This window comes from Macaca thibetana, chromosome 9, assembly GCF_024542745.1.
Source record: "Macaca thibetana thibetana isolate TM-01 chromosome 9, ASM2454274v1, whole genome shotgun sequence".
In the NCBI taxonomy this organism is placed as follows: domain Eukaryota; kingdom Metazoa; phylum Chordata; class Mammalia; order Primates; family Cercopithecidae; genus Macaca; species Macaca thibetana.
The window spans coordinates 129,418,360-129,440,628 of record NC_065586.1 but is presented as its reverse complement, the minus strand read 5'-3'; the positions used below and the strand labels follow the sequence as shown (position 1 = coordinate 129,440,628).

Here is a 22,269-nt window from a genome sequence, read left to right as displayed (position 1 = left end):
GGGGAGATGCGGCCTCCCCACCTGTGTGTTCCGGGGGGGGATGCGGCCTCCCCACCTGTGTGTGTTCCGGGGGGGGTGCGGCCTCTCCATCTGTGTGTGTTCCGGGGGTGGGGGGTGCGGCCTCTCCACCTGTGTGTGTTCGGGGGGCGGTGCGGCCTCTCCACCTGTGTGTGTTCGGGGGGGGGAGGCCTCCACCTGTGTGTTCCGGGGGGGGGGGGTTGCGGCTTTTCCACCTGTGTGTGTTCCGGGGGGGTGCGGCCTCTCCATCTGTGTGTGTCCGGGGGGGTGCGGCCTCTCCACCTGTGTGTGTTCGGGGGCGGGGGTGCAGCCTCTCCACCTGTGTGTGTTCTGGGGGGGGAGGCCTCCACCTGTGTGTGTTCCGGGAGGAGAGGTGCAGCCTCTCCACCTGTGCGTGTTCCGGGGGGTGCAACCTCTCCATCTGTGTCCTTGGGGAGGGGAGGGTGCGGCCTTTCCATCTCTGTGTCCTGTGGGGGGTGCGGCCCTTCCATCTCTGTGTCTGGGGGTTGTGGGCATTCCATCCTGTGTCTTGTCTGAGTCTCCTCTTGACAGCTGTGACCTGGAAGCCACGTCCAGGTGTGTTCAGAGTTGGTTCCTTCCAGTGGGTTCATGGTCTCGCTGACTTCAAGAATGGAGCCACGGACCTTAGCGGTGAGTGTTAAGGCTCTTAAAGATGGCATGGACCCAAAGAGTGAGCAGCAGCAAGATTTACTGTGAACAGCAGCGGGTTGCCACTGCTGGCTGGGAGGGGTATAGGGGTGTAGGGGTGGGGATGTGTGTGTGTGGGAGGGGGGGCCAGCTTTTATTCTCTGTATTTGTCCCTGCCCATGTCCTGCTGATTGGTCCATTTTACAGGGTACTGATTGGCCCATTATAAAAACGTCTAGCTAGCTACAGAGCACTGATTGGTGTGTTTTTACAGAGCCCTGATTGGTGCATTTTATAAACCTCTAGCTAGCTACAGAAAAGTTCTCCAAGTCCCTACTCGACCCAGGAAGTCCAGCTGGCTTCAGCTCTCATAGGTCTTGCAGCAGAAACATGAGCATCTGCCTGGCGCGGTGGTTCACGACTGTAATCCCAGCACTTGGGGAGGTCGAGGCAGGCAGATCACCTGAGGTCAGGAGTTCAAGACCAGCCTGGCCAACATAGTGAAACGCTGTATCTACTAAAAATACAAAAAGTAGCCGGGTATGGTGGTGTGCGTCTATAATCCCAGTTACTCAGGAGGCTGAGGCAGGAGAATCGCTTGAACCTGGGGGGCGGAGGTTGCAGTGAGCCAAGGTCATGCCACTGCACTCCAGCCTGGGCAAGAAGAGCAAGACTGTCTCAAAAAAAAAAAAAAAAAAAAAAAAAGGAAAAAAAGAAAAAGAAAGAAAAGAAACATGAGCATCTCCTTAGAAATGGATGCAGCCCACGTACAATTACGATGCTGGCTTTAAAAAAAAATCAGTAACATTCTTCATACCGAAGTTCTACACTCCCCACTTGTCAGAAGAAAAACTGAGACAGAACAAACAAACAGCTTCCAGGCGGAGATGAAGCTAGGATTGGAACCCAGGACCTACAGCCCCCAAAGAGTATAAAACAGTCCTGCTGTGAACAAAAGAGTTTTAGCAGAATCTGCTGTTGTGGAAAGGGCTAACACATCCTCGTAGAGCACTGCCGCCAGCGCTGTGCTGCCGGCCTTGTGCAGGGAGCTCATGCAGGAGCTGGAGAAGGACTTGACGGGCTGGGACAGGATCTCTTCGGGGAGACAGAACGAGCAGTAAATGTGCATGTTTGCATTTTTCTTGTGTTGTGCTTTCTCAAGCGGCTGACGGGCCCCGGGCGACCCCACCACAGCCACCCTCAGTCATTGCTCATCTCCCACCCCACACACGTGCATGTTAAGCCTCTCTTCACCTGTGCACCCAGGCCTGGGCTTCAGGCTTTAGTGTCTTCCCTTGAGTGCTTGGGAACCTGCCTTCAGTTTCCAGAGCACAAAGCACTGAGCGATGTCAGCTCTGAACCTGAGGCCCTTGAGATTCCCTGATTCCAGGTTGCTGGAGAGCTCTCAGCATTGCCCTGTGGAGCTGGGCAGCAGCTGCAGATGACCACCGGCTGCCTCCAGCCAGACCCAGAGCCCCAAAAGGAGTGCTGTGAGGTGATGCTGGAGGCTGTGAGGTGATGCTGGGGGCGGGGGTGATGCCGGGGGTGGGGGTGATGCCGGGGGCTGTGAGGTGATGCCGGGGGCGGGGGTGATGCGGGGGGCGGGGGTGATGCCGGGGGCTGTGAGGTGATGCCGGTGGCGGGGGTGATGCCGGGGGTGGGGGTGATGCCGGGGGCTGTGAGGTGATGCCGGGGGCGGGGGTGATGCCGGGGGCTGTGAGGTGATGCCGGGGGCGGAGGTGATGCGGGGGGCGGGGGTGATGCCGGGGGCTGTGAGGTGAGGCCGGGGGCGGGGGGCCAGGAGCACCTCAGTCACATGCTGTGGGAACAGGGCCTCTGGAGGAAGACATGGTCGGGGGTCCGAGAGCCCTAATTTTATCAAAACAGAGCGGTTTCTCCAGGACACACTGCTCCCAGTGTTCTCTGCAATCCAATGCCAGCCCCAACCTCCCGGCCTGCGTTTCCTGCTGCAGGTTCTGTGGTCCCTGCTGGCACCAGTGATGGGTCCTGCGCCCTCTGGGGCAGCACCCTCCGCCACCCCATACACCCCCAGCACCCCACACCCCCAGAGCCACTGTGCCCCTCCCTGTGGGCATCACTGCCTACCCCCACCAGGTCTACTTCCAGAGTGGTGTGGCAGGGACAACCGGGTGTGGCTCCCAAAGCCAAGTGGTCTGGGATGAGGCGGAGTGCTGTATCCTATGCCATCACCCACGTCTGAGGGGTGCCAGGACTTTATAAATCTTCCTGAAAACCGAGGGTGGAAAACAGAATACACATGGGTAACAATGACCATTCCCCACCTGACTCAACACAGAAATGAAGACATAAGACCATCAGTGAAAAATACTTATTTCATGTGTTTAAAAATACATTCTTAGGGTTTGCCCTGCAGGGGGAGGCAGGCCGTCCACATCTCAGTCCCAATAGTGTCTCGAGGTCGTTTCCAAAATCTGTGGGTCCCTCACTGCTTCTGATGATGGCTGCTGATGCCATTTGTTGAGGAACAGGGACAGGGAAGATGGCGAGGGCCTGGCCCCAGGGCGGCCACACCAGAAGGTCGGAGAAAGGCCCACGGTGGATGCCACTCGCACCAGTGGTGACTGCCCCCCACTCCTTTTCTGAATCTATCAGCACTGTTTGGTTTTCTTCTTGTTGCTTTTAAATCCTCGAGCAGCACCCTGACCAAAGCAGATGGTAGAGGGTATTCTGGGATGGAAGAAAGTTTGTATTAGACGCTGCATTTGCCAACCAACAACCCAGGTCATAACAGTAGTCGTGTGTCTCCTTCTCATTCTCTTTCACTCTGGGAACATGCGGGATGCAGAGCCAGCCCTCCTGGGCCCTGGGGCAGCTCCCTTTCCACAGCCTGTCTGAGACCTACTTCCTGGGGGAGATCCCCGCCAGCCACCGACGCACACCCACTGGGAAGAACTCAGAGGAGACGGCGGCTCCTGCCAAGTCCTCTGGGGCTGAGACTTCCTGCTACCCCACGTCTGTCCAGTGGAAACCCCTACTGCCCCAGCCCCCCCGGGGCTCATCCACAGGCCAAAGTCCAGGCATCTGTAAGGGAGTGCAGGGAACGCTAAGTTGATCTTTCCACCTGTTCGGAGTCTTTGATGATGTTTTTCCCCAATTGTTCATTGTTTTCCCCAAATTAATTTGAAATCGACTTTAACCCAAGACAAGTACAGGTAACGCTAGGAAGGCAGACGGCACAGGTAGCGCGAGAAAAGCAGACGCCTGGGTTGTAACTGAAGCAACTGCAAGTGGGACTCTCTCCATCCCACTCAGACAGTGAGGAAAAGGGAGTGGTGCTCGGCATTCCTGCACTTCAGCGCCTCAAAAACAGAGTATGCGAGAGAAACTTAGCTATTCACAGGACCTGAAACATCTGGACTTTCTTCTCCGGCAAAATCGGAAGCCGATTTTCTTTCCCAGCGTTACCTTTCTGAATTCAGTATGAGAAGCGCAGCGGCCCAGGGTGCAACCCAGAATCCTCAGCACCGAACACACATTGAGAACGTGTTTCAGAAACAGCTTGGACACTGACCTATGACTGTAGGTCCGCCTCTCACCGGCTGGTGCAGGGGAGGCCGCCACAGGCTCGGAGCAGATTTCCATGGCCTCCCCTTCTGACCGCTCTCCACTGTCCCCTGGGACTTCCGCTGAGGCTGGGCTGCGGGGACAGAGCAGTGAGCAGCAGCCCTGCATGGCTCCTACAGCCCCCGTGTTCCCCAGAAATGAATGTGCAAGAAAGAAACTGGATTTCCTTGTAAGTAGCATATTTTCTATTTTGGCATAGTCTAATTTTATAGTGTGGTTTTCAGGATACTGGGAAAAGGAAAATGATTACAGCAAGGTCATTGTTTATATAATAAAGGCTGCATTTTATAAACTTAACTGCAACAATCATACTTTTTTTTTTTTTTTTTTTTTTTTGAGACGGAGTCTCACTCTGCCGCCCAGGCTAGAGTGCAGTGGCCGGATCTCGGCTCACTGCAAGCTCTGTCTCCCGGGTTCACGCCATTCTCCTGCCTCAGCCTCCCGAGTAGCTGGGACTACAGGCGCCCGCCACCTCGCCTGGCTAGTTTTTTTTTTTTTTATTTTTAGTAGAGACGGGGTTTCACCATGTTCGCCAGCATGGTCTCGATCTCCTGACCTCATGATCCGCCCGTCTCGGCCTCCCAAAGTGCTGGGATTACAGGCTTGAGCCACCACGCCCGGCCTCATACTTGTTTTGAGAATAGTATTTTTGGTGCCAACAGTGCCACAGGTCTTTTTACGAGTGTGAGAAATTTGCTCAAGTTAACCAGAGACTATAAACTAGTCTCTTCCATAATACGAATGTCTCAATCCAGCATTGCAGGGTTTTTCTCCTTAAAATGATCCCTTGGAAGGGAGACAATTACTTTATATATGTCTTTGTAAAAGCCTCCCATATTGCAGTGAGTTCTCCCAATTATTTTATTTTAAACAGCAAATTACTACTTGAGAAAACGTAGTCTGAAAGACTTCGATCAATACAATTTCAGATGATTATGAAGGTTCACCTAAGATAATCAGTTAAAAAAAAGAAGAAATGTAACACAATTTAAAAATTGTTCCAGCTGGATGTGGTAGCTCATACCTGTAATCTCAGCACTTTGTGAGGCTGAGGCAGATGGATTGCTTGAGCCCAGGAGTTCACCACCAGAGTGGGCAACATAGCAAGACCCTGTCTCTACAAAAAATAGAACATTTTGCCAAGTGTGGTGATGCGTGTTGGCAGGTCCTAGCACTTTAGGAGGCTGAAGTGGGAGAATCGCTTGAGCCTGAGAAGTGGAGGTTGCAGTGAACCTAGATCACACCACTGCACTCCAGCCTGGGTGTCACAGCGAGACCCTGTCTCAAAAAAAAAAAAAGATTGTTCTTGGAAGTATTTCCCAGAGTGCGCTCTAGGCAAGAACATGTTAATAAATGGCTTTGGCATCAAGTTCATATGCGCACAACCAGGACAAAGAGAAAGCCAGGGCAGCATGATGTGTGAGCACAGCCAACTGCTGCAGGAGGTAGAGGCGCAGCCCCAGGGGGTGTGAGTGCAGAGGTGCTGTGCCTGCTCATTCCCACACCCCCTCTGCTGCCTCCACCGGCACAGAGCTGGGCAGCCAGGGGCTCCCCTCCAGCCTCCCTTCGGCAGGGTGGCCGCCGGCACAACCACCTGTAGCTGTGCTGCCAGGGCTTCAAGTACCTGTAGGTGGACACCCCATTAGGATAAGTCTGACAGTCTATGTGTTCTGGCTGGTTGGAAGCCTCTTCCTAAAATCAAAAACAGACACGTGCAGAGCCTGGTGGCTCCCTACCTTCTGTTTTTCTTTGGCTTATCAAACCGGAAGTCCACGGGGTACAGGTGTATCCTCACCAAGTGGTCCTTCCGGTCTCTGCTGGTCTTGAACTTCTCTGTGCAGCCTTCTACCAAGCACTGATACTGAAACGGAGACGGCATCACCTCCCTCTGACCCCTGGCCCTCCCCCACCACCATGCCCCTCTAGCAGGGCTGCCAAGGGCGGAAAGGTATCCCTGGCCTTGCCCCTGTGCACCTGAGAGCTGGGGGCAGCACTCTGAGCCCATCACCACTGGGGATGGCCTCGGCGGCTATGTAGACCTCACCCACCATGTCCTGCCTCTCAGACAGGATCTGGAAGAGCGAATCGTGCCACTCCAGGATGTGGGCGTCCAGCAGATGTCCGGAAGGGAAGGCCCGCTTGCAAAAGGAGCAAACATTTCCATGCAGCGTGTGGTAGTGGTGCTCGTAGTCGTCCAGGGCATCGAACACCTGGCAGCAGCCGGCCACCTGGCAGGCAAACGCGGGCACCCTGCCAAGGAGACCTGCTTCAGGGGCCCTTCCTCCGGTGCGAGGAACCAAGCTGGACTTTCTGCACAGTTTCCCTTTGAGACCTCCAATAAAGCCCCCATGCATCTTTTGCGATCCCAAGCCCTCTTTTTATGAATTAAGTTTCACAAACAGACTAGGTGGTGGTGGAGTCAGCCATGCCAAATCTGGACAGGCACAGCGCCTTGGTGGGGCAGCCGCACATGGAAAGGCGGCAGCGCAGCCCCAGGGACTAGGCACGAGGCAGGGAGGCGGCGCAGAAATAGCACTGGCAGGGCACTGCCCAGCCGCTTACCTGGGCTTCTCAGGCGCGTCGGCCACCTGCATGAGCACGTCCTGGAGGTAGAGGTGGCGCTGCACGTCCCCATCCTGCAGGAGAAGTGCGCCGTCGGCGGGGCCAGGTGCCTCGCCGCAGGCCTCGCCCACACCCGTGGCCCCACCCATCCCGGGATCCGGCCCCGCCCCACAGCTGTAGGCTCCACCCTCCCGGCTCGGCCCCGCCCCACAACCATTGGCTCCGCCTGCTCCAGGCTTTGGCTCCGCCCTGCAGCCTCAGGCCCCGCCCACATCCGTTCCGGCCCCTCCCCACCGCCTCAGGTATCGCCTGTCCCAGGCTCCGGCCCCGCTCCGCAGCCGTAGGCCCCGCCCACTCCAGGCTCCAGCACCGCCCTGCAGCCTCAGGCCCCGCCCACTCCCGGCTCCGGCCCCGCCCCGCAGCCGTAGGCCCAGCTGGATCCCACAACTGCCTTTTCCCAATTTTGTTCACGCACCTCGAAGAACTCGTGCTCTCGCGGGAAGCGCACCGGGCGCGCAACGAAGCGAAAGGGCGCGGCCCCAGCCGCGGGGTCCCGCTCTACAGGCAGTGGCTCCGGCACCCCGGGCCCCGCGGCAAGGCGGGCGCACAGCGCGGGGGGCAGCTGCATCACCCTGGGCGCGGGCGGGCGCAGCCTGTCGGCCACCGTCCGCCAGCCGAGCCGGACGTGACGTCGTGCGCACTTCCGCCGCCGTGGGGGGCTGCGCGGGAGCTGTGGCTCCGGTACTGCGGTGAGTCCCGGCAGAGCGCGGGCGCAGAGAGGGGTTTGGGGGACTGCCGGGCCCGGGGGACCACTAGGCGACGGAACTGGTGGGACGCGGCTCTTCCCGCGCGCTCCCTCTGGCTGCGCAGCGGTCCCCGAACTCTGGGCCGAAGCCCTTGGGGCCTGCACCGGCCAGGCCAGCGTCTTGCCCCGCGGCCCGACACTCAGCCGGGGCGGGGCGGAGCGGGCCTCCGGGTGGTCCCGGCTGTCCCCTCCCAGCCCTGGGAAGCCGGGTCGCAGGTCCCCCTCTCGCACGCTCTCTCCCGTCCGCCTTGCCCCGGCTCCCGCCTGTTGGACCGCGGCAGTCCCTGGATCTTGTTCCCTCTAAACCAGTCGCAAACCGGAGCCAAAGTGGCTCCGGTTTTGTTGCAACCGTTTTTAACTTAAAGCGCTTGGGTGAATTTCCGTTACTTTAGTTCAAAGGCCCTTTCCTGGTTTGTCGGGGTCCTGTCGACGTCTCCGGTCCCCGCAGCTCCCGTGAAACCCACGACCTGTGCTAGGTGCCCAGGGTGTGTGGGTGAAGGCGTCACAGGAGAGCGCGGCAGCCTAGTAGGAGAGACAGACGTCAGACTAAAGAGTCATCTAATTAAAATGGTGATTGACAACACGGGGGAAGCAGTGGAGGCTTCAGATCTACTGCAGAGAATGTTCCCGGTGGCGGATAGAGGCTGTAGCTTTCTCGTTCTGTCATCCAGGCTGGAGTGCAGTGGTGCGATCATAGCTCATAGATCGCTGCGGCCTCAAAACTCTTGGGCTCAAGTGGTCCTCCTCCCTCAACCTTCCAAAGAGCTAGGACTGCAGGCGTGAGCCACCATGCCTGCCCCTGTACTTTTTCCGTGTTTAGGTACACGAATACCTCTGTGTTACAGTTGCGTAGTGTTCAGCACAGCCACCTGCTGGGCAGGTTTGTGGCCCACAAGCAGGAGGCTCCACTAGGTGGCTTAGGTTTATCGTAGGCCTTACACCATCTAGGTCTGCCAGTGACTGATGATTGCTCAGAAGGAAATCATGTAACCATACGTTTCACTTTTTTCTTTTGGAGATAAGAGTCTCTGTCGCCCAGGCTGGAGTGCAGTGGCACGATCTGGGCTCACTGCAACCTCTGCCTCCTGGGTTCAAGCGATTCTCGTACCTCAGCTTCCCAAGTAGTTGGGATTACAAGTGTGCGCCAGCAGGCCTGGCTAATTTTTGTATTTTTGTTAGAGACTGGTTTTCACCATGTTGGCCAGGCATTTGTCAGAACGCTGAGTGATGCCTGACTGTATTTTCTGTCTCTGTGAAAGCCTTTGGGCTCTTGGCATTTTCCACAAGTTGTAAAATAATTTTTCACACCAATTTGTACAGTTAGCTTTGAGCTCTCAGCAGAGGCTCTTGTTCACGCCCCTCTGTGTTTTAATCACTACTCACGGGGAGTGTGTGCCCTGCTTGTCTGTGGTGGATTGTGGCATGCGTGCCTGGCTTCCTCAGCTCGCGTCCTTGTAGGGTCCAGCCCCACAGGGTCAGTGGGTTTTTCTCCCTGTGTGCGGAGATGAGAGGTTGTAGAAATAAAGACAGAAGACAAAGAGATCAAAGAAAAGAGAGCTGGGCCCAGGGGACCCCTGCCACCAAGACGTGGAGACCAGTAGTGGCCCTGAACGCCAGACTGGGCTGATGTTTATTGGATACAAGTCAAAGGGGCAGGGTAAGGAGTGTGAGCCATCTCCAATGATAGGTAAGGTCACGTGGGTCACGTGTCCACTGGACAGGGGCCCTTCCCTGCCTGGCAGCCGAGGCACAGAGAGAGAGAGACAGCTTATGCCATTATTTCTGAATATCAGAGACTTTTAGTACTTTCACTAATTTTGGTACTATAAAATAATTTTTCACTATTTTGGTAATATAAAAGGCAGAGCCAGGTGCACAGGATGGAACATGAAAACGGACTAGGAGCATGACCACTGAAGCACAGCATCACAAGGAGACCGTTAGGCCTCTGGATAACTGCGGGCAGGCCTGACTGATGTCAGACCCTCCACAAAGAGGTGGAGGAGTAGAGTCTTCTCTGAACTCCCCCGGGGACAGGGAGACTCCCTTTCCTGGTCTGCTAAGTAGTGGGTGTTTTTCCTTAGCACCGACGCTACCGCTAGACCCCAGTCCGCTTGGAAATAGGCATCTTCCCAGATGCTGGCGTTACCAGTGGAGCAAAGAGCCCTCTAGTGGCCCTGCCCAGGCATAACAGAGGCTCACACTGTCTTCTGGTCACTTCTCAGCGTGTACCTTCAGCTCCGTCTCTGTATGGCCTGGTTTTTCCTAGGTTATGATTGTAGAGCGAGGATTATTATAATATTGGAATGAAGAGTAGTTGCTATGAACTAATGATTAATGACATTTATATGTAATCATGTTTATGATTTACATCTAGTATAACTTGTTGTTTAATGTATTTTATTATACTGGAATAGCTCGTGCCCTCGGTCTCTTGCCTTGGCACCTGGATGGCTTGCTGCCCTCATGTCCCTGCATAGCTCACAGCCTCTGTGAAAAGGACTTCAGTCCCGCCCAGTCACAGACGCTGGGCCTGCCCGTTTGTGTGATTAATAGTAAGAATTCAGGAGCATCAAGAAGACCAAGTAAGCGGCCGAAGCTAAACAGTTCCTCAGAGCTCAAGAGGGACACGTTCTGGTGGGACAGCTGTCTGGATGATTAACGTCCCTGGCCCTGGCCCTCTAAGTACCGAGAGCAACCTCCGTGACCGTGACACCCCAGAGTTGCCCCAGGACTTTTCCAGAGGTCTCCCGAAGGGGGGGAACTCTGTGCGGGCGCAGGCTGCCCTTTTGGAGGACGGGTCCGCACATTCAGGGAGAGCAGCAGGCTCCTCACAGGGTGAACACTCATGACGTGCGGGCATCTGTGCTTCTATTTCTAGAAGAGATGGGAAGTTTCCTGAAGGTAGTTTTAATTTTTTTATTATTATTATTATTTTCTTTGAGACAGAGTCTTGCTCTGTTACCTAGGCTGGAGTGCAGTGGCGCGATCTCGGCTCACTGCAAACTCTGCCTCCCGGGTTCACGCCATTCTCCTGCCTCAGCCTCCCCGGTAACTGGGACGACAGGCGCCCGCCACCACGCCCGGCTATTTTTTTTTTGTATTTTTAGTAGAGACGGGATTTCACCGTGTTAGCCAGGATGGTCTCGATCTCCTGACCTCGTGATCTGCCCACCTTGGCCTCCCAAAGTGCTGGGATGACAGGCGGGAGCCACCATGCCCGGGAGGTAGTTTTTCAGTAAATACTCAGATGGTTTTCCTCAGAGGTAGCTTTCTCTCCCGACTTGTGTCTGGTGGGGGACTGCTTTGTTTTGGTGGCAGATGGTTTTCTTGCCACCTAGCATGACCAAAGTGTGTCCCAGTCCAGCAGCTACAGGGCAACCTGCAGTCCTCGGGGAGCCCAGTAGAATGTGGGTGAAACAGGCTCCCCTTGGATTTGAAGAGGCCGCTGGCCGGAAAGTTTTGGGCTGTCCTTCTGCTTCGCAGGTAGTTTGCAGGGCCTCATCCAGGGCTCCCGTGACTTAGAAAAGCAACTGGTAGTTTAAGATATTGTCAATGATTGGGACCCAATTTTCCTTTTGCAAACTTAACCATTTCTCAGGTAACTGAGTTAATACCTCCAGGTAGTAACAGTGGCCGCGTGTTTGTTTCTGCTTTCCTGGTAACAACACTGTAAGAACTTACCACGTATGGGCCCTTTTGTGCTTTTTCAGGATGATTTCACTTCTCTCCACCACAGGTCTAGGCAGGACCTAGGGCTTCCCCTTTTCAGAAGAAGCTTGGAGAGGACACATCCTTTTTCAGGTTCCTACAGCCTGGAAGTGGCCTTGTCAGTGTCCGGACTGCGTGGGGCTCCGTGGCGCGTGCCCTGCCTTGTGCTTGAACTGTAGTTACCATGAGTGCCTCCTGAGTCAAAAGCATGTATGTGAGCAACTTGGGCACCATGCCTGCTTGTCGCTCTCCTTCCATTTTCAGAGATACCCTGCCTGTGACCAGTATTTGATGTTCATCTACGGATACGCCCTTCTGTCACACAGGATTAGAATCTCGGTGTCGAGTCCCACGCTAATAGTCACTAGTGAATTAGCATATTGTGGGAGTGCGTGCCAAGTCTTCCGTACTCGATGTTTTGTTGAACTCATCCTTGTCTTCCTGAAGCTGTCACAGAGTGGTTGCTTACCTTTTTTGGGTCATAGAGCCTTTGAGAATTTGTCGAAGGGCCATCTCCTCAGAAAATTCACAAATTATTTTGCCCATAACTTTCAAGGGCTTGTCTGTTATTGATTATTCATGGATACCAGATTAGGAACCCTTGTGTAGATGAATTGAAATGTTTGTGAAGCATGTAAAGTTTGCTTATGTTTGTTTTTTAATCTATAGCCAGTTGCCTTGCCTATGTGTGTTTTTTGTTTTGTTTTGTTTTTTTGTTGAGACAGGGTCTCCCTCTGTCGCCCAGGCTGGAGTGGCTCAAGTGATCCTTCCACCTCAGCCTCCCGAGTAGCTGAGACTACAGGCGTATGCTACCATGCCCAGTTAGTTTTTGTGTTTGTTGTAGAGACAGAGTCTCACTGTGTTGCCCAGGCTGTCTTGACTCCTGGCCTTGAGCGACTCACCTGACTCAGCCTCCAGAAATGCTGGGATTTCAGGCAGCAGCCACCGCACACAGCCATGTGTTTGTCTTGATGGCCTTGTGGCAGAACTCTCAGTGACAGAAGCTAACGACCAGCCACTGCTGGGAGAGTCGGGGTGGCGCTCACCCTGCACTCTGACCCCACGCAGTGTTCTGCTGCCCACTTGGGTGTGTCTGTGACGGCTTCGATCTCGTATGTGTTACGTGTCTCCTGGTGAGACCCTGGGGCAGCTGGAGCTGCAGTGGAACCTCACCTGGCTCAAATGTGTAGGGAACGTGTAGAAATCTTACCAGAGCGTCTCTGTCGGTAGCCACGCTTGGGCAAGAAAAGGAGATGTCACGGGTACCGGAGTGAAGAAGGAATGCAGAGCCGGCCAAGTGAATGGAGCTGCGGCCAAGCACCCCAGGGTCTGAGAACCAGGGTGGGCCTCTCGGGTGGAAGCTGGGATTTTGTTGTGTGTGCCGGGAGCTGGCACAGTGTCAATGGCTTGGGCCTGTGCAGAGCTCCCTGTGTAGACTCCACAAGCACTGCCTCCCATCTGCACATCTGGGACCAGAAAGCTCCGCCCACCAGCCGAGGCGAGCAGCCGAGCATCCCTGCTGGCCCAGACCCGTGTGTGGAGGGAGGTGCAGGAGAAAGGGAACCCGGGTCTCAGGCCCCATTCGTGCTGCCCACGGGGATGGCTCCCAGAGCTGTGGAGGCCGCCTGGAAGCTGGAGGCAGGTGAATCCCATTCCCATGCAGAGGACCCTCTCGAGGCTGCTGGGGTGTCGGGGGAGGGGCCCCAGGCCGGTTGATAACTTGGTTTGTCAAAGGCCTGACATTGGCCAGCCTTAAGGGTTAAAAAAATTTTGTTTTAATCCCAGCACTTTGGGAGGCTGAGGCGGGCGGATCACAAGGTCAGGAGATGGAGACCATCCTGGCTAACACAGTGAAACCCCATCTCTACTAAAAATACCAAAAATTAGCCGGGCGTGGTGGCAGCACCTGTAGTCCCAGCTACTCAGGAGGCTGAGGCAGGAGAATGGGGTGAACCCGGGAGGCGGAGCTTGCAGTGAGCCGAGATCGCGCCACTGCACTCCAGAGCCTGGGCGACAGAGCGAGACTCCGTCTCAAAAGAAAAAAAAATTTTTTTTTGTTTTATTTCTACAGTTTAAATTTTATGAGTAGCTGCCCTCTTACCTTTAGAACATATTGTGATGTTGGTGCCTCAGAGCTAAAACCATGAGTGAATTTCGGATTCACCATGACGTCAATGAACTGCTTAGCCTGCTGCGTGTCCACGGAGGAGACGGGGCTGAGGTCTACATTGACCTGCTTCAAAAGAACAGGACCCCGTACGTCACTACCACTGTCTCTGCTCACAGTGCCAAGGTGAGCACTGCCCTTGGGGTAGCTCTGTGCAGAGCGAGCATTGTTCTGGGGTCAGGATGGTGCGGGGTGAACCCACCCCTGGGTCCAGGTGCAGGGTGAGCACCGCCCCGGGGTCAGGGTGTAGGGTGAGCGCTGCCCCGGGGTCAGGATGGTGCAGGGTGAGCGCCACACCTGGTGCAGAGCTGTGTGCCGTGCAAGGTGAAGGGTGAGTGCCCATTCCTGGGTGGCCTCAGTGGTACCAGCAACGATGGCAGACAGTACTTGGGCTGTGTGTGTTCAGCTCTCATTCTGCTGACTCCCCCCAGCAGCTCCTGTGGTTCACCCCACTGTGCAGATGAGTAACGGAGGCCCCAGGAGAAAGCGGGGCCTAGAGCCCTCCCTCTTCCCCACTCTGTCAGCTGCAGCTGTGAGGAGGGAGAGTCCTGACGTGCATTCCTGTGGTCTTAACCATGTTGAAATCCCTTTAAGATATTTCTTTATTCAAATTTTATGTAATTCAGAATTATAGATTTTCAGTAAAAAATGATTTTGAATTTGAAGTCTATTTTTTTTTTTTTTTTTTTTTTTTTTTTGAGACGGAGTCTCGCTCTGTCACCCAGGCTGGAGTGCTGTGGCCGGATCTCAGCTCACTGCAAGCTCCGCCTCCCGGGTTCCCGCCATTCTCCTGCCTCAGCCTCCCGAGTAGCTGGGACTACAGGCGCCCGCCACCTCGCCCGGCTAGTTGTTTTTTTGTATTTTTTAGTAGAGACGGGGTTTCACCGTGTTAGCCAGGATGGTCTCGATCTCCTGACCTCGTGATCCGCCCGTCTCGGCCTCCCAAAGTGCTGGGATTACAGGCTTGAGCCACCGCGCCCGGCGAATTTGAAGTCTATTTTTAAAAACACATTATGATGCTTCAGTTATTTAAACAGGTTAACAATGGTATAAGGATAATTAGGCAAATTAGCCGAGTGGAATAGAGAGTTTAGGGACACCCATGTTATAGTTCATTCTGAGGGAAGCATCGTAAATCACTGAGTAAAACATAAACCCTGCCGGGCATGGTGGCTCACGCCTGTAATCCCAGCCCTTTGGGAGGCCGAGGCGGGTGGATCACCTGAGATTGGGGATTCGAGACCAGCCTGGCCAACATGGAGAAACCCCATCACTACTAAAAATACAAAAATGAGCCGGGCGTGGTGGTGCGTGCCTGTCATGCAGCTACTCGGGAGGCTGAGGCAGGAGAATCACTTGAACCAGGGAGGCGGAGGTTGTGGTGAGCCTAGATCGTGCCATTGCACTCCAGCCTGGGCAACAAGAGCAAAACTCCATCAAAAAAAAATAGTGTAACTCCTAGGCTTGCACATAATAATAAATTCCAGAGGGAATACAGTGAAACGTATACAATGAATGCATAAACTACTGGGAGGAAATGCCAGTCACTACTTCCAGTACAAACCTGAAGAAGCATAAAAGGGCCGGGCGCGGGGGCTCATGCCTGTAACGCAGGCACTTTGGGAGGCCGAGGCAGGTGGATGGCTTGAGCCTGGGAGTTTGAGACCAGGCTGGGCAACATGGTGAAATCCTGTCTCTACAAAAAATTAAAATAATACGAAGAAGCACAAAAGGAAAGAAACCATTATGGGAAATATGGATAAGGTTTGTTTTGTTTTGTTTTGAGGTAGAGTCTCACTTTGTCACCCAGGCTGGAATGCAGGTGGCACGATCTAGTCTTATGCAGTCTCAGCGTCCCAGGCTGAAGTGATCCTCCCATCTCAGCTTCCAGAGTAGTGACCACAGGCGAGTGCCACCACACCTTGTTAATGTTTGAATCTTTTTGTAGAAATGGGGTTTTGTTATTTTGGCCAGGCTGCTCTTGAACTCCTGGACTCAAAACAATCTACCAGCCTTGGCCTCCCAAAGTGCTGGGATTACAGGTGTGAGCCACTGCCTAGCTCAAAATATGGATAAGTTTAACACAACATGGAGATGGGTTTTCTTAGTTTATTTCAGAGGGATGATTATTTAGCCTACCCAATTTAACTGTATTGGCTTATTGTGCATAATTTTCTTAACAGTTTTTGTTTTTTTTTTTTACAGTGTTTTATTAATTATTGTCATTAAATCACTCATGTTTGTGCTTTTGAGGTTAAAATTGCAGAGTTTTCTCGTACTCCAGAAGACTTTCTAAAGAAATATGATGAACTGAAATCTAAAAATGCGAGGAACCTTGACCCGCTGGTGTACCTGTTGTCAAAGCTCACGGAAGACAAAGAGGTAGGTCCCCATGCCGCATGCCACACCGCGCCCGTGCAGCCCGTGTTGGGAGTGAGGTTGCATCTCCTGCTCTCTCCGCGCCACCTTCCTGTCAGCTCTCCCTCCCTCACACCAGTAACGCTTCTAGACCGTGTAGGACACTTTTGGTGAATCAGAATGAAAGATTACCCATGTCGGGTGTAAACATGAGAAGCAGCCTCTGGGGCACTTTGACCTTCCCCCATGATGGATGTAAACATGAGAAGCAGCCTCTGGGGCACTTTGACCTTCTCCCATGATGGATGTAAACATGAGAAGCAGCCTTTGGGGCACTTTGAGCTCCCGTGTGTGTCGCGCTCAGCTCCTGCCTGTTGCATGCGTCGTTTTGCTATTAACAGGGGTGCCTGTCAGGGTGGGGGGCCATCCTGGTGGTGTCGCCCCTACTCTCCCACTGTGGCCAAAGAGGTGTTGGCCCAGCGTGAACACACAGTTTTACATGTTTTCAGACTCTGCTGTACTTACAACAGAATGCAAAAGAAAGAGCTGAGCTTGCAGCCGCTGCTGCAGGCAGCAGTACCACCAGCGTCAACGTCCCTGCTGCAGCCTCCAAGATCTCCATGCAGGAGCTTGAGGAGCTGAGGAAGCAGCTTGGCAGTGTAGCCACAGGCTCCACACTACAGCAGGTACTATGTGCATGGCTGTCCACAGGCTCCATGCTGCAGCAGGTACTGCATCCGTGGCTGTCCACAGGCACCCACACTGCAGCAGGTACTGCATGCATGGCCATCCACGGGCTCCACACTGCAGCAGGTACTGCGTCCGTGGCTGTCCAGAGGCACCACACTCAGTGCTGTGCCGGACCCCTGCTGCAAGGGCATGTCTCTCTGTCGTTTATTAAAAATTAATCCCGGCCGGGCGCGGTGGCTCAAGCCTGTAATCCCAGCACTTTGGGAGGCTGAGACGGGCGGATCACGAGGTCAGGAGATCGAGACCATCCTGGCTAACACGGTGAAACCCCGTCTCTACTAAAAAATACAAAAAACTAGCCGGGCGAGGTGGCGGGCGCCTGTAGTCCCAGCTACTTGGGAGGCTGAGGCAGGAGAATGGCGTGAACCCGGGAGGCGGAGCTTGCAGTGAGCTGAGATCCGGCCACTGCACTCCAGCCTGGGCGACAGAGCGAGACTCCGTCTCAAAAAAAAAAAAAAAATGAATCCCAATTTAGAGAGGTCAAGGCTTAACGCTTGATCATGACCTAGCTCTATATGTTTATTTTTGTTTTTAAAACCAAGAATTCTGAACCACAAGAATCAATAACAACAAGGTTCTGACCCACGTGGGAGTTGTGCTGCCAGGTGGCCACGTGACTCTGAGCCTACCCAATCCTGACTCCCCATTTCCCTCCTCTAATTTTTGACAGTTTCGAGGGAATGCTTTCAGATTGTTATAATTTTTATTATTCCTTCCGTATTTGGTACTTGTTCTTGGTTTTGATTTTATGTCCTACCCTGGTCTTTTGATGTAAGTCATCTCCCAGTCTCTCTTCTTGGAGCTGCGACGTTCCTGCCTTTGTGACCTTAAAGCTCCCTTTGGAGCTGTGTCCCTGAGGCGTCCTGGCCTTGTGGTGCATGTTGAGTACAGCGGCTCCTGAGGGCCTGGCCGGTTTTTGCTGGGCACGTTCTGTGCTGGACATGGTGCTAGGCCTCTGTTCACGTCTCCCTCAGCCCTGGCGCCGCGCTGTGTGTGGCACGTAAGGAGACTGGGTCGTGCTGCCACGTGCAGAGACAGTTTGCACTTGCCCTGTGCCTGACCAGCCCTGAGTGGGAGTCAGTGCTTCCAAAAGCTGGGCCAGCCCAGGCCGACCTGTCAGCTTCCGGCGGCCACTGGCACAGGAGGGCAGGCGCTCTGACCACATGTCAGGAGCCAGCCTGTCGCGCTGGGGCCGTTCTCCAGCAGGGTAAGGACGCAAGTCTATTGCTAACACCTGTCTTCACCCAGCAAGTGGTGTTCAGACCTAGTCACTGCCAGGAAGAAGCAATTCAGCTTGTTCATGGGGCACCCTCCTCTGAAACAGCGGCTCTGTGCCAAGGTGCCCCCTCTCCTGTGGTTCCCACTGCTGGTGCCCATGGTTTCCCAGGGGGCCCTTGCTGGACCTGGACTCCTGAGAGGAGGGGCTGGGGCTCCCCATCTGCCCTGTTCTCCCCAGCCCCTCGTGTGGCAGGGATATCGAGCTGCATTTCATTTCTGTGTGGCTGACTCTTTGTGGGTGCTAAATTGACTAATCATCTTTGCTGTAGATGTTAGTTTCTACAGCTGTCTTGAGTGTTTGCACTAAAGTGTATCTTTCTGGTTTTGTTTTTAAAAATGTCCTTGCTAGTCTCTGGAACTTAAAAGAAAGATGCTTCGAGACAAGCAGAACAAAAAAAATTCGGGCCAGCACCTCCCTGTCTTCCCAGCGTGGGTGTATGAGAGACCTGCCCTGATCGGGGATTTCCTGATTGGTGCTGGCATCAGCACAGACACCGCTTTGCCGATAGGTACGTGATGCGTTTATTTCCGGGCTCTGCCGATAGGTATGTGATGGGTTTATTTCTGGCCCCTGGGCAGGACACTCTGAGGCCCAGCCCTCCCCTGGCCTGCCCTTCCTCAGGTTGTGAGGCTCGATGCTGACTGGCCGCTGCCTCCATATTCCTATCCCAGGGTGGCAGCAGAAAGTGGCTCCCCTGGGTCCTTGAGGGTTCTTCTCCCGTCCCTCCTGCCAGAGCTGTGGGGCAGCCTACAGCAGGCCCCTCCCCAACTGGCATCCTGGTGCCCTGGTGCAGACCTGCAGGCACCAGAATTGTGTGCAGCACTTACTTCTGAACAGCGGTTCATAACTCCCATAGATTCTGTTCCCAGAGGCCTCTTAAAGTAGTGCTCGTGTAAACAAGATGCAAGTGAGACCGCACAGTCATTTCAAGGCATGTTGTTGGGGACCCGGGGTGTGTTCATCTGTCACAATTCATGGGTACATTTTTATCTATTTTTAATTCTTTTGAGATGGAATCTCACTCTGTCGCTGGAGAGCAGTGGTGCGATCTCGGCTCACTGCAACCTCCACCTCCCAGGTTCAAGCAGTTCTCCTGCCTCAGCCTCCCAAGTAGCTGGGACTGCAGGTGCCACCACGCCCGGCTAATTTTTGTATTTTTAGTAGAGGTGGGGTTTTGCCATGTTGGCCAGACTGGTCATGAACTCCTGACCTCTGGTGATCTGCCCACCTTGGCCTCCCAAAGTGTGGGATTGCAGGTGTGAGCCACCACACCTAGTCAAGTCCATTTTTAGATTGAAAAATGAGATTTCACGAACTTAAGGACAGAGATACCTGCTTGTCTTGCTTGTCTTGCCTCTGCCTATTAGTCCAAACTCAAGAGGCAGCGTGGAACGCGATCTGCTTTCCCACTGCTCGCGCAGCTCTGTGGTGTGGGCACCGAGAGGCCAACCCTTGCCTTTGCCAGAAACCCTGGAGAACGGTGACATGAAATCCGCCTGTTTTCCTCATTCCCAACAAACAGAACTCTGCTGTAAGTTTTTGAAAAGTGTAGAAAACAGTCTACTTTGGCCGGGCGTGGTGGCTCACACCTGTAATCCCAGCGCTTAGGGAGGGTGAGGTGGGTGGATCACCTGAGCCCAGGAATTCGAGACCAGCCTGGGCAACATGACAAGACTAGTCTCTACAAAAAGTATAAAAATTAGCCGAGTGTGGTAGCGGGCACCTGTAGTCCCAGCTCCTCAGGAGGCTGAGGTGGGAGATCACTTGAGCCTGGGAGGTCAAGGCTGCAGTGAGCTGTGATCATGCCACTGCACTCCAGCTTGGGCAACAGAGTAAGACCCTGTTTCAAAAAAAAAGAAAACAGTCTGCTTTGTGCAGTGTGTTTTCAGTAATAATCCAACTGTGAAGAGTTAGGGAGAGAGAGCCGCTCCCTTAGCGGGTATTTAGCGAGCGGCCGGGGCAGCAGTGGGCATCTGAGAGCTCCTGATGATGCCCAGGGAGGCTTCAGAGAAGGATGCGCGGGTCCCTGGTGCCCGAGATCCCAGCAGTGGAGCACAGCGGAACCAGCTTTCTGGAGCAGGAAGCACCGAGGGGGGTGTTCAGGCTTTCCCCCATGTTTCCCCATCCAGGGAAGGGGCTGTGTCCAATAATGCTGGGTGCCACGGGCAGCTCTGAGCATGGCGGTGATTGGAAGCAAGTGTGTGGGACTTGGCTGTGAACCCTGCAGCCAGCTCTCAGGTCAGGGTGCGGGTGCCCTCGGCACACTCAGCGCCCTAGGGAAGGGGCGGCCTCGCCCCACCTCCCTCCCACGGCCACAGGTCCCAGGCGTGCCACCGGCATCGAGCCTGCCTCGCCTCCCTTTGTCCGCACTGTCCCCGCCCCCTCGTGCCGCCTGTGCAGACTCGAGAATGGAGCTCACCGTGGTGTTCGTGCGGGGCCTGTCCAGCCCTTACCCCACGATTTGACCAGTGCCACACCACGGGACCTTGCATGACCTGGGGCCAGCGTCCTCTGGAAAACACCCCTGGAGTGGTGTGTGATGAGGACACGTGCCTTGGAAAGCATCAGGACCTTGTGAGCACGAGGCGGCTGCCAGCCCTCCACGTTCCCGCCGTGCCTCTCCACAGTGTGGGCGTCCACCTGGCCAGCGCCGCCGCGGCAGTGTCCTCCCTCTCGTCGCTGCTGTGCAGCGTGCGGAGCTGTTTGCCTACCCGCGTCCTGCCTTTTCCCCACACCGGCACGGAGGAGCCACGTGGTCAGTGGTCGTTCGGACGTGGTGATTTGCAGACGACGACGCAGGTGTTGAGAAGACACCAAGGATGTTGAATATTGGGGAGGTGAAGCAACTGACTTCTTTTTTTCTTGAGACAGGGTCTCACTTCGTTGCCTTAGCTGGAGTGCAGTGGCGTGATCTCAGCTCACTGCAGCCTCGACCGCCCAAGCTCAGGTGATTCTCCCACCTCAGCCTGCCGAGTAGCTGGGACTGCAGGCGTGCACCATCACACGCAGCTAATTTCTGTATTTTTAGTAGAGACGGGAATTTGTCATGTTGCCCAGGCTGGTTTGAACTGGAGTCAAGCGATCTGTCCACCTTGGCCTCCTAAAGTGATGGGATTACAGGTGTGAGCCGCCGTGCCCGGCCTTGAGGTCCCTCCACAGTCAGGCAGCCGGATCCACACTAACCCCCACCCCACCGTGAGGCTTCTCCCCACATGGGCACTGGCCACTTCGTGGCTGTGGGTGAATGAGGCCAACAGGGTGGAAAGTAAGTGGTGCAGAGTCAGAGGCAGTTCCTGGAAGATGCACTTGCTGTTCTCGAACCCCCACGCCACACCTACTGCTTTAGGAATGGCAGACCTCGGGGTCTCTGTTTTATTGGTCATCCTGAGAAAGCCACTGGAGTAATAGACAGAAATGGAACTTGAAGTTGAAAAGTGTAGATCTGCCAGCCTGGGCAACACGGCCAGACCCCACCTCTACAAAAAATTTAAAAATTAGCCGGGAATGGTGGCATGCACCTGTGTTCCCAGCTCTGAGGGAGGCTTAAGAGGCAGGATCGCTTGAGCCTAGGTGCTCAAGGCTGCAGTGAACTGAGATTGCACCACTGCACTCCAGCCTGGGTGACAGAGCAAGATTTGTCTCAAAAAGGAAAAAAAAACAAGGACAATGTGGATCTGCATCGTGATTGAGGCTTTTGCCGAAGGGCTTGCGTTGGTGACGGATTGCAGCTGCGCTCAGAGTCTTGAGGCCTGCAATACAGGACACTTCCCAGCAGACGTGTGAGGCCGACAGTGATTTTGTAAACTGGAAGCGTGTTGTTTGGAGCCTTCCTGAGCTGCTAGGGCCTGGTTTGGGTGTGGTCTGGCTGGCACGGGGCCCTGTCAGGCCCACATGGGGACAGTTTCAACATCGTGCTTTCCTCTGGTGCTCCTCCTGGCCCCCCAGGCAGGGCCCGCCTGAGGCTGTGGACTGAGAACTTGGTCCTGGGACGTGAGGGGTTTGGTAGGTGACGGCCTGTGGCTGTCCTCATGAGGAAACTTAGCTGTGTGTCCTGCAGCCGTCTCATGCTGTGTGGATAGAAATTATCAGCGTTTCTTAACGTATAAATGATAACTTTTTGAAGACAAGGTTTTTTGTACCAGAGTAACCCAGACTTACCAAGTTGTACTTACGAATGTTGAAAGTGCTGCTTCTGCTGGAGTTGCCTTTTCAACTCCTAACTTCATCTTTTCAAATGTCAGCCATTATCTGAGCATCGCAGAGCCCAGTGTGGTGAGACCTTGACACAAGCCCCTCCGCCTCCCAGGCCGGCCGCGTCCTGTGGTGGCCGGAACTCAGCCTGTGGCTGCCCAGTGGGGTCAGTCA

The 22,269-nt window shown here is 54.5% G+C and overlaps 2 protein-coding genes across 3 annotated transcripts in view; one reads left to right on the top strand and one right to left on the bottom strand.

The window, feature by feature from the left end:
• Positions 1–7,556, bottom strand: part of ZNF511 (zinc finger protein 511) — a 42,764-nt gene extending 35,208 nt beyond the window's left edge. Inside the window, exons 1-6 of one of the 2 annotated variants that reach the window (XM_050805548.1) lie at positions 7,310–7,556; positions 6,835–6,908; positions 6,321–6,522; positions 6,009–6,133; positions 4,220–4,345; positions 3,002–3,375 (exon numbers count right to left, since the gene is read on the bottom strand). In XM_050805548.1, coding sequence (XP_050661505.1) covers positions 3,297–3,375; positions 4,220–4,345; positions 6,009–6,133; positions 6,321–6,522; positions 6,835–6,908; positions 7,310–7,462 — 759 coding nt within the window. In that variant the 5' untranslated portion in view covers positions 7,463–7,556 and the 3' untranslated portion in view covers positions 3,002–3,296. Of the gene's footprint in view, positions 1–3,001; positions 3,376–4,219; positions 4,346–6,008; positions 6,134–6,320; positions 6,523–6,834; positions 6,909–7,309 lie in introns of those variants that run through there. The other variant, XM_050805549.1, reaches the window with a different exon arrangement.
• Positions 7,512–22,269, top strand: part of TUBGCP2 (tubulin gamma complex associated protein 2) — a 28,890-nt gene continuing 14,132 nt past the window's right edge. Inside the window, exons 1-5 of the mRNA XM_050805495.1 lie at positions 7,512–7,583; positions 13,422–13,643; positions 15,771–15,899; positions 16,385–16,561; positions 18,253–18,412. Of these exons, the coding sequence (XP_050661452.1) occupies positions 13,494–13,643; positions 15,771–15,899; positions 16,385–16,561; positions 18,253–18,412 (616 nt within the window). The 5' untranslated portion in view covers positions 7,512–7,583; positions 13,422–13,493. The remainder of the gene's footprint in view (positions 7,584–13,421; positions 13,644–15,770; positions 15,900–16,384; positions 16,562–18,252; positions 18,413–22,269) is intronic.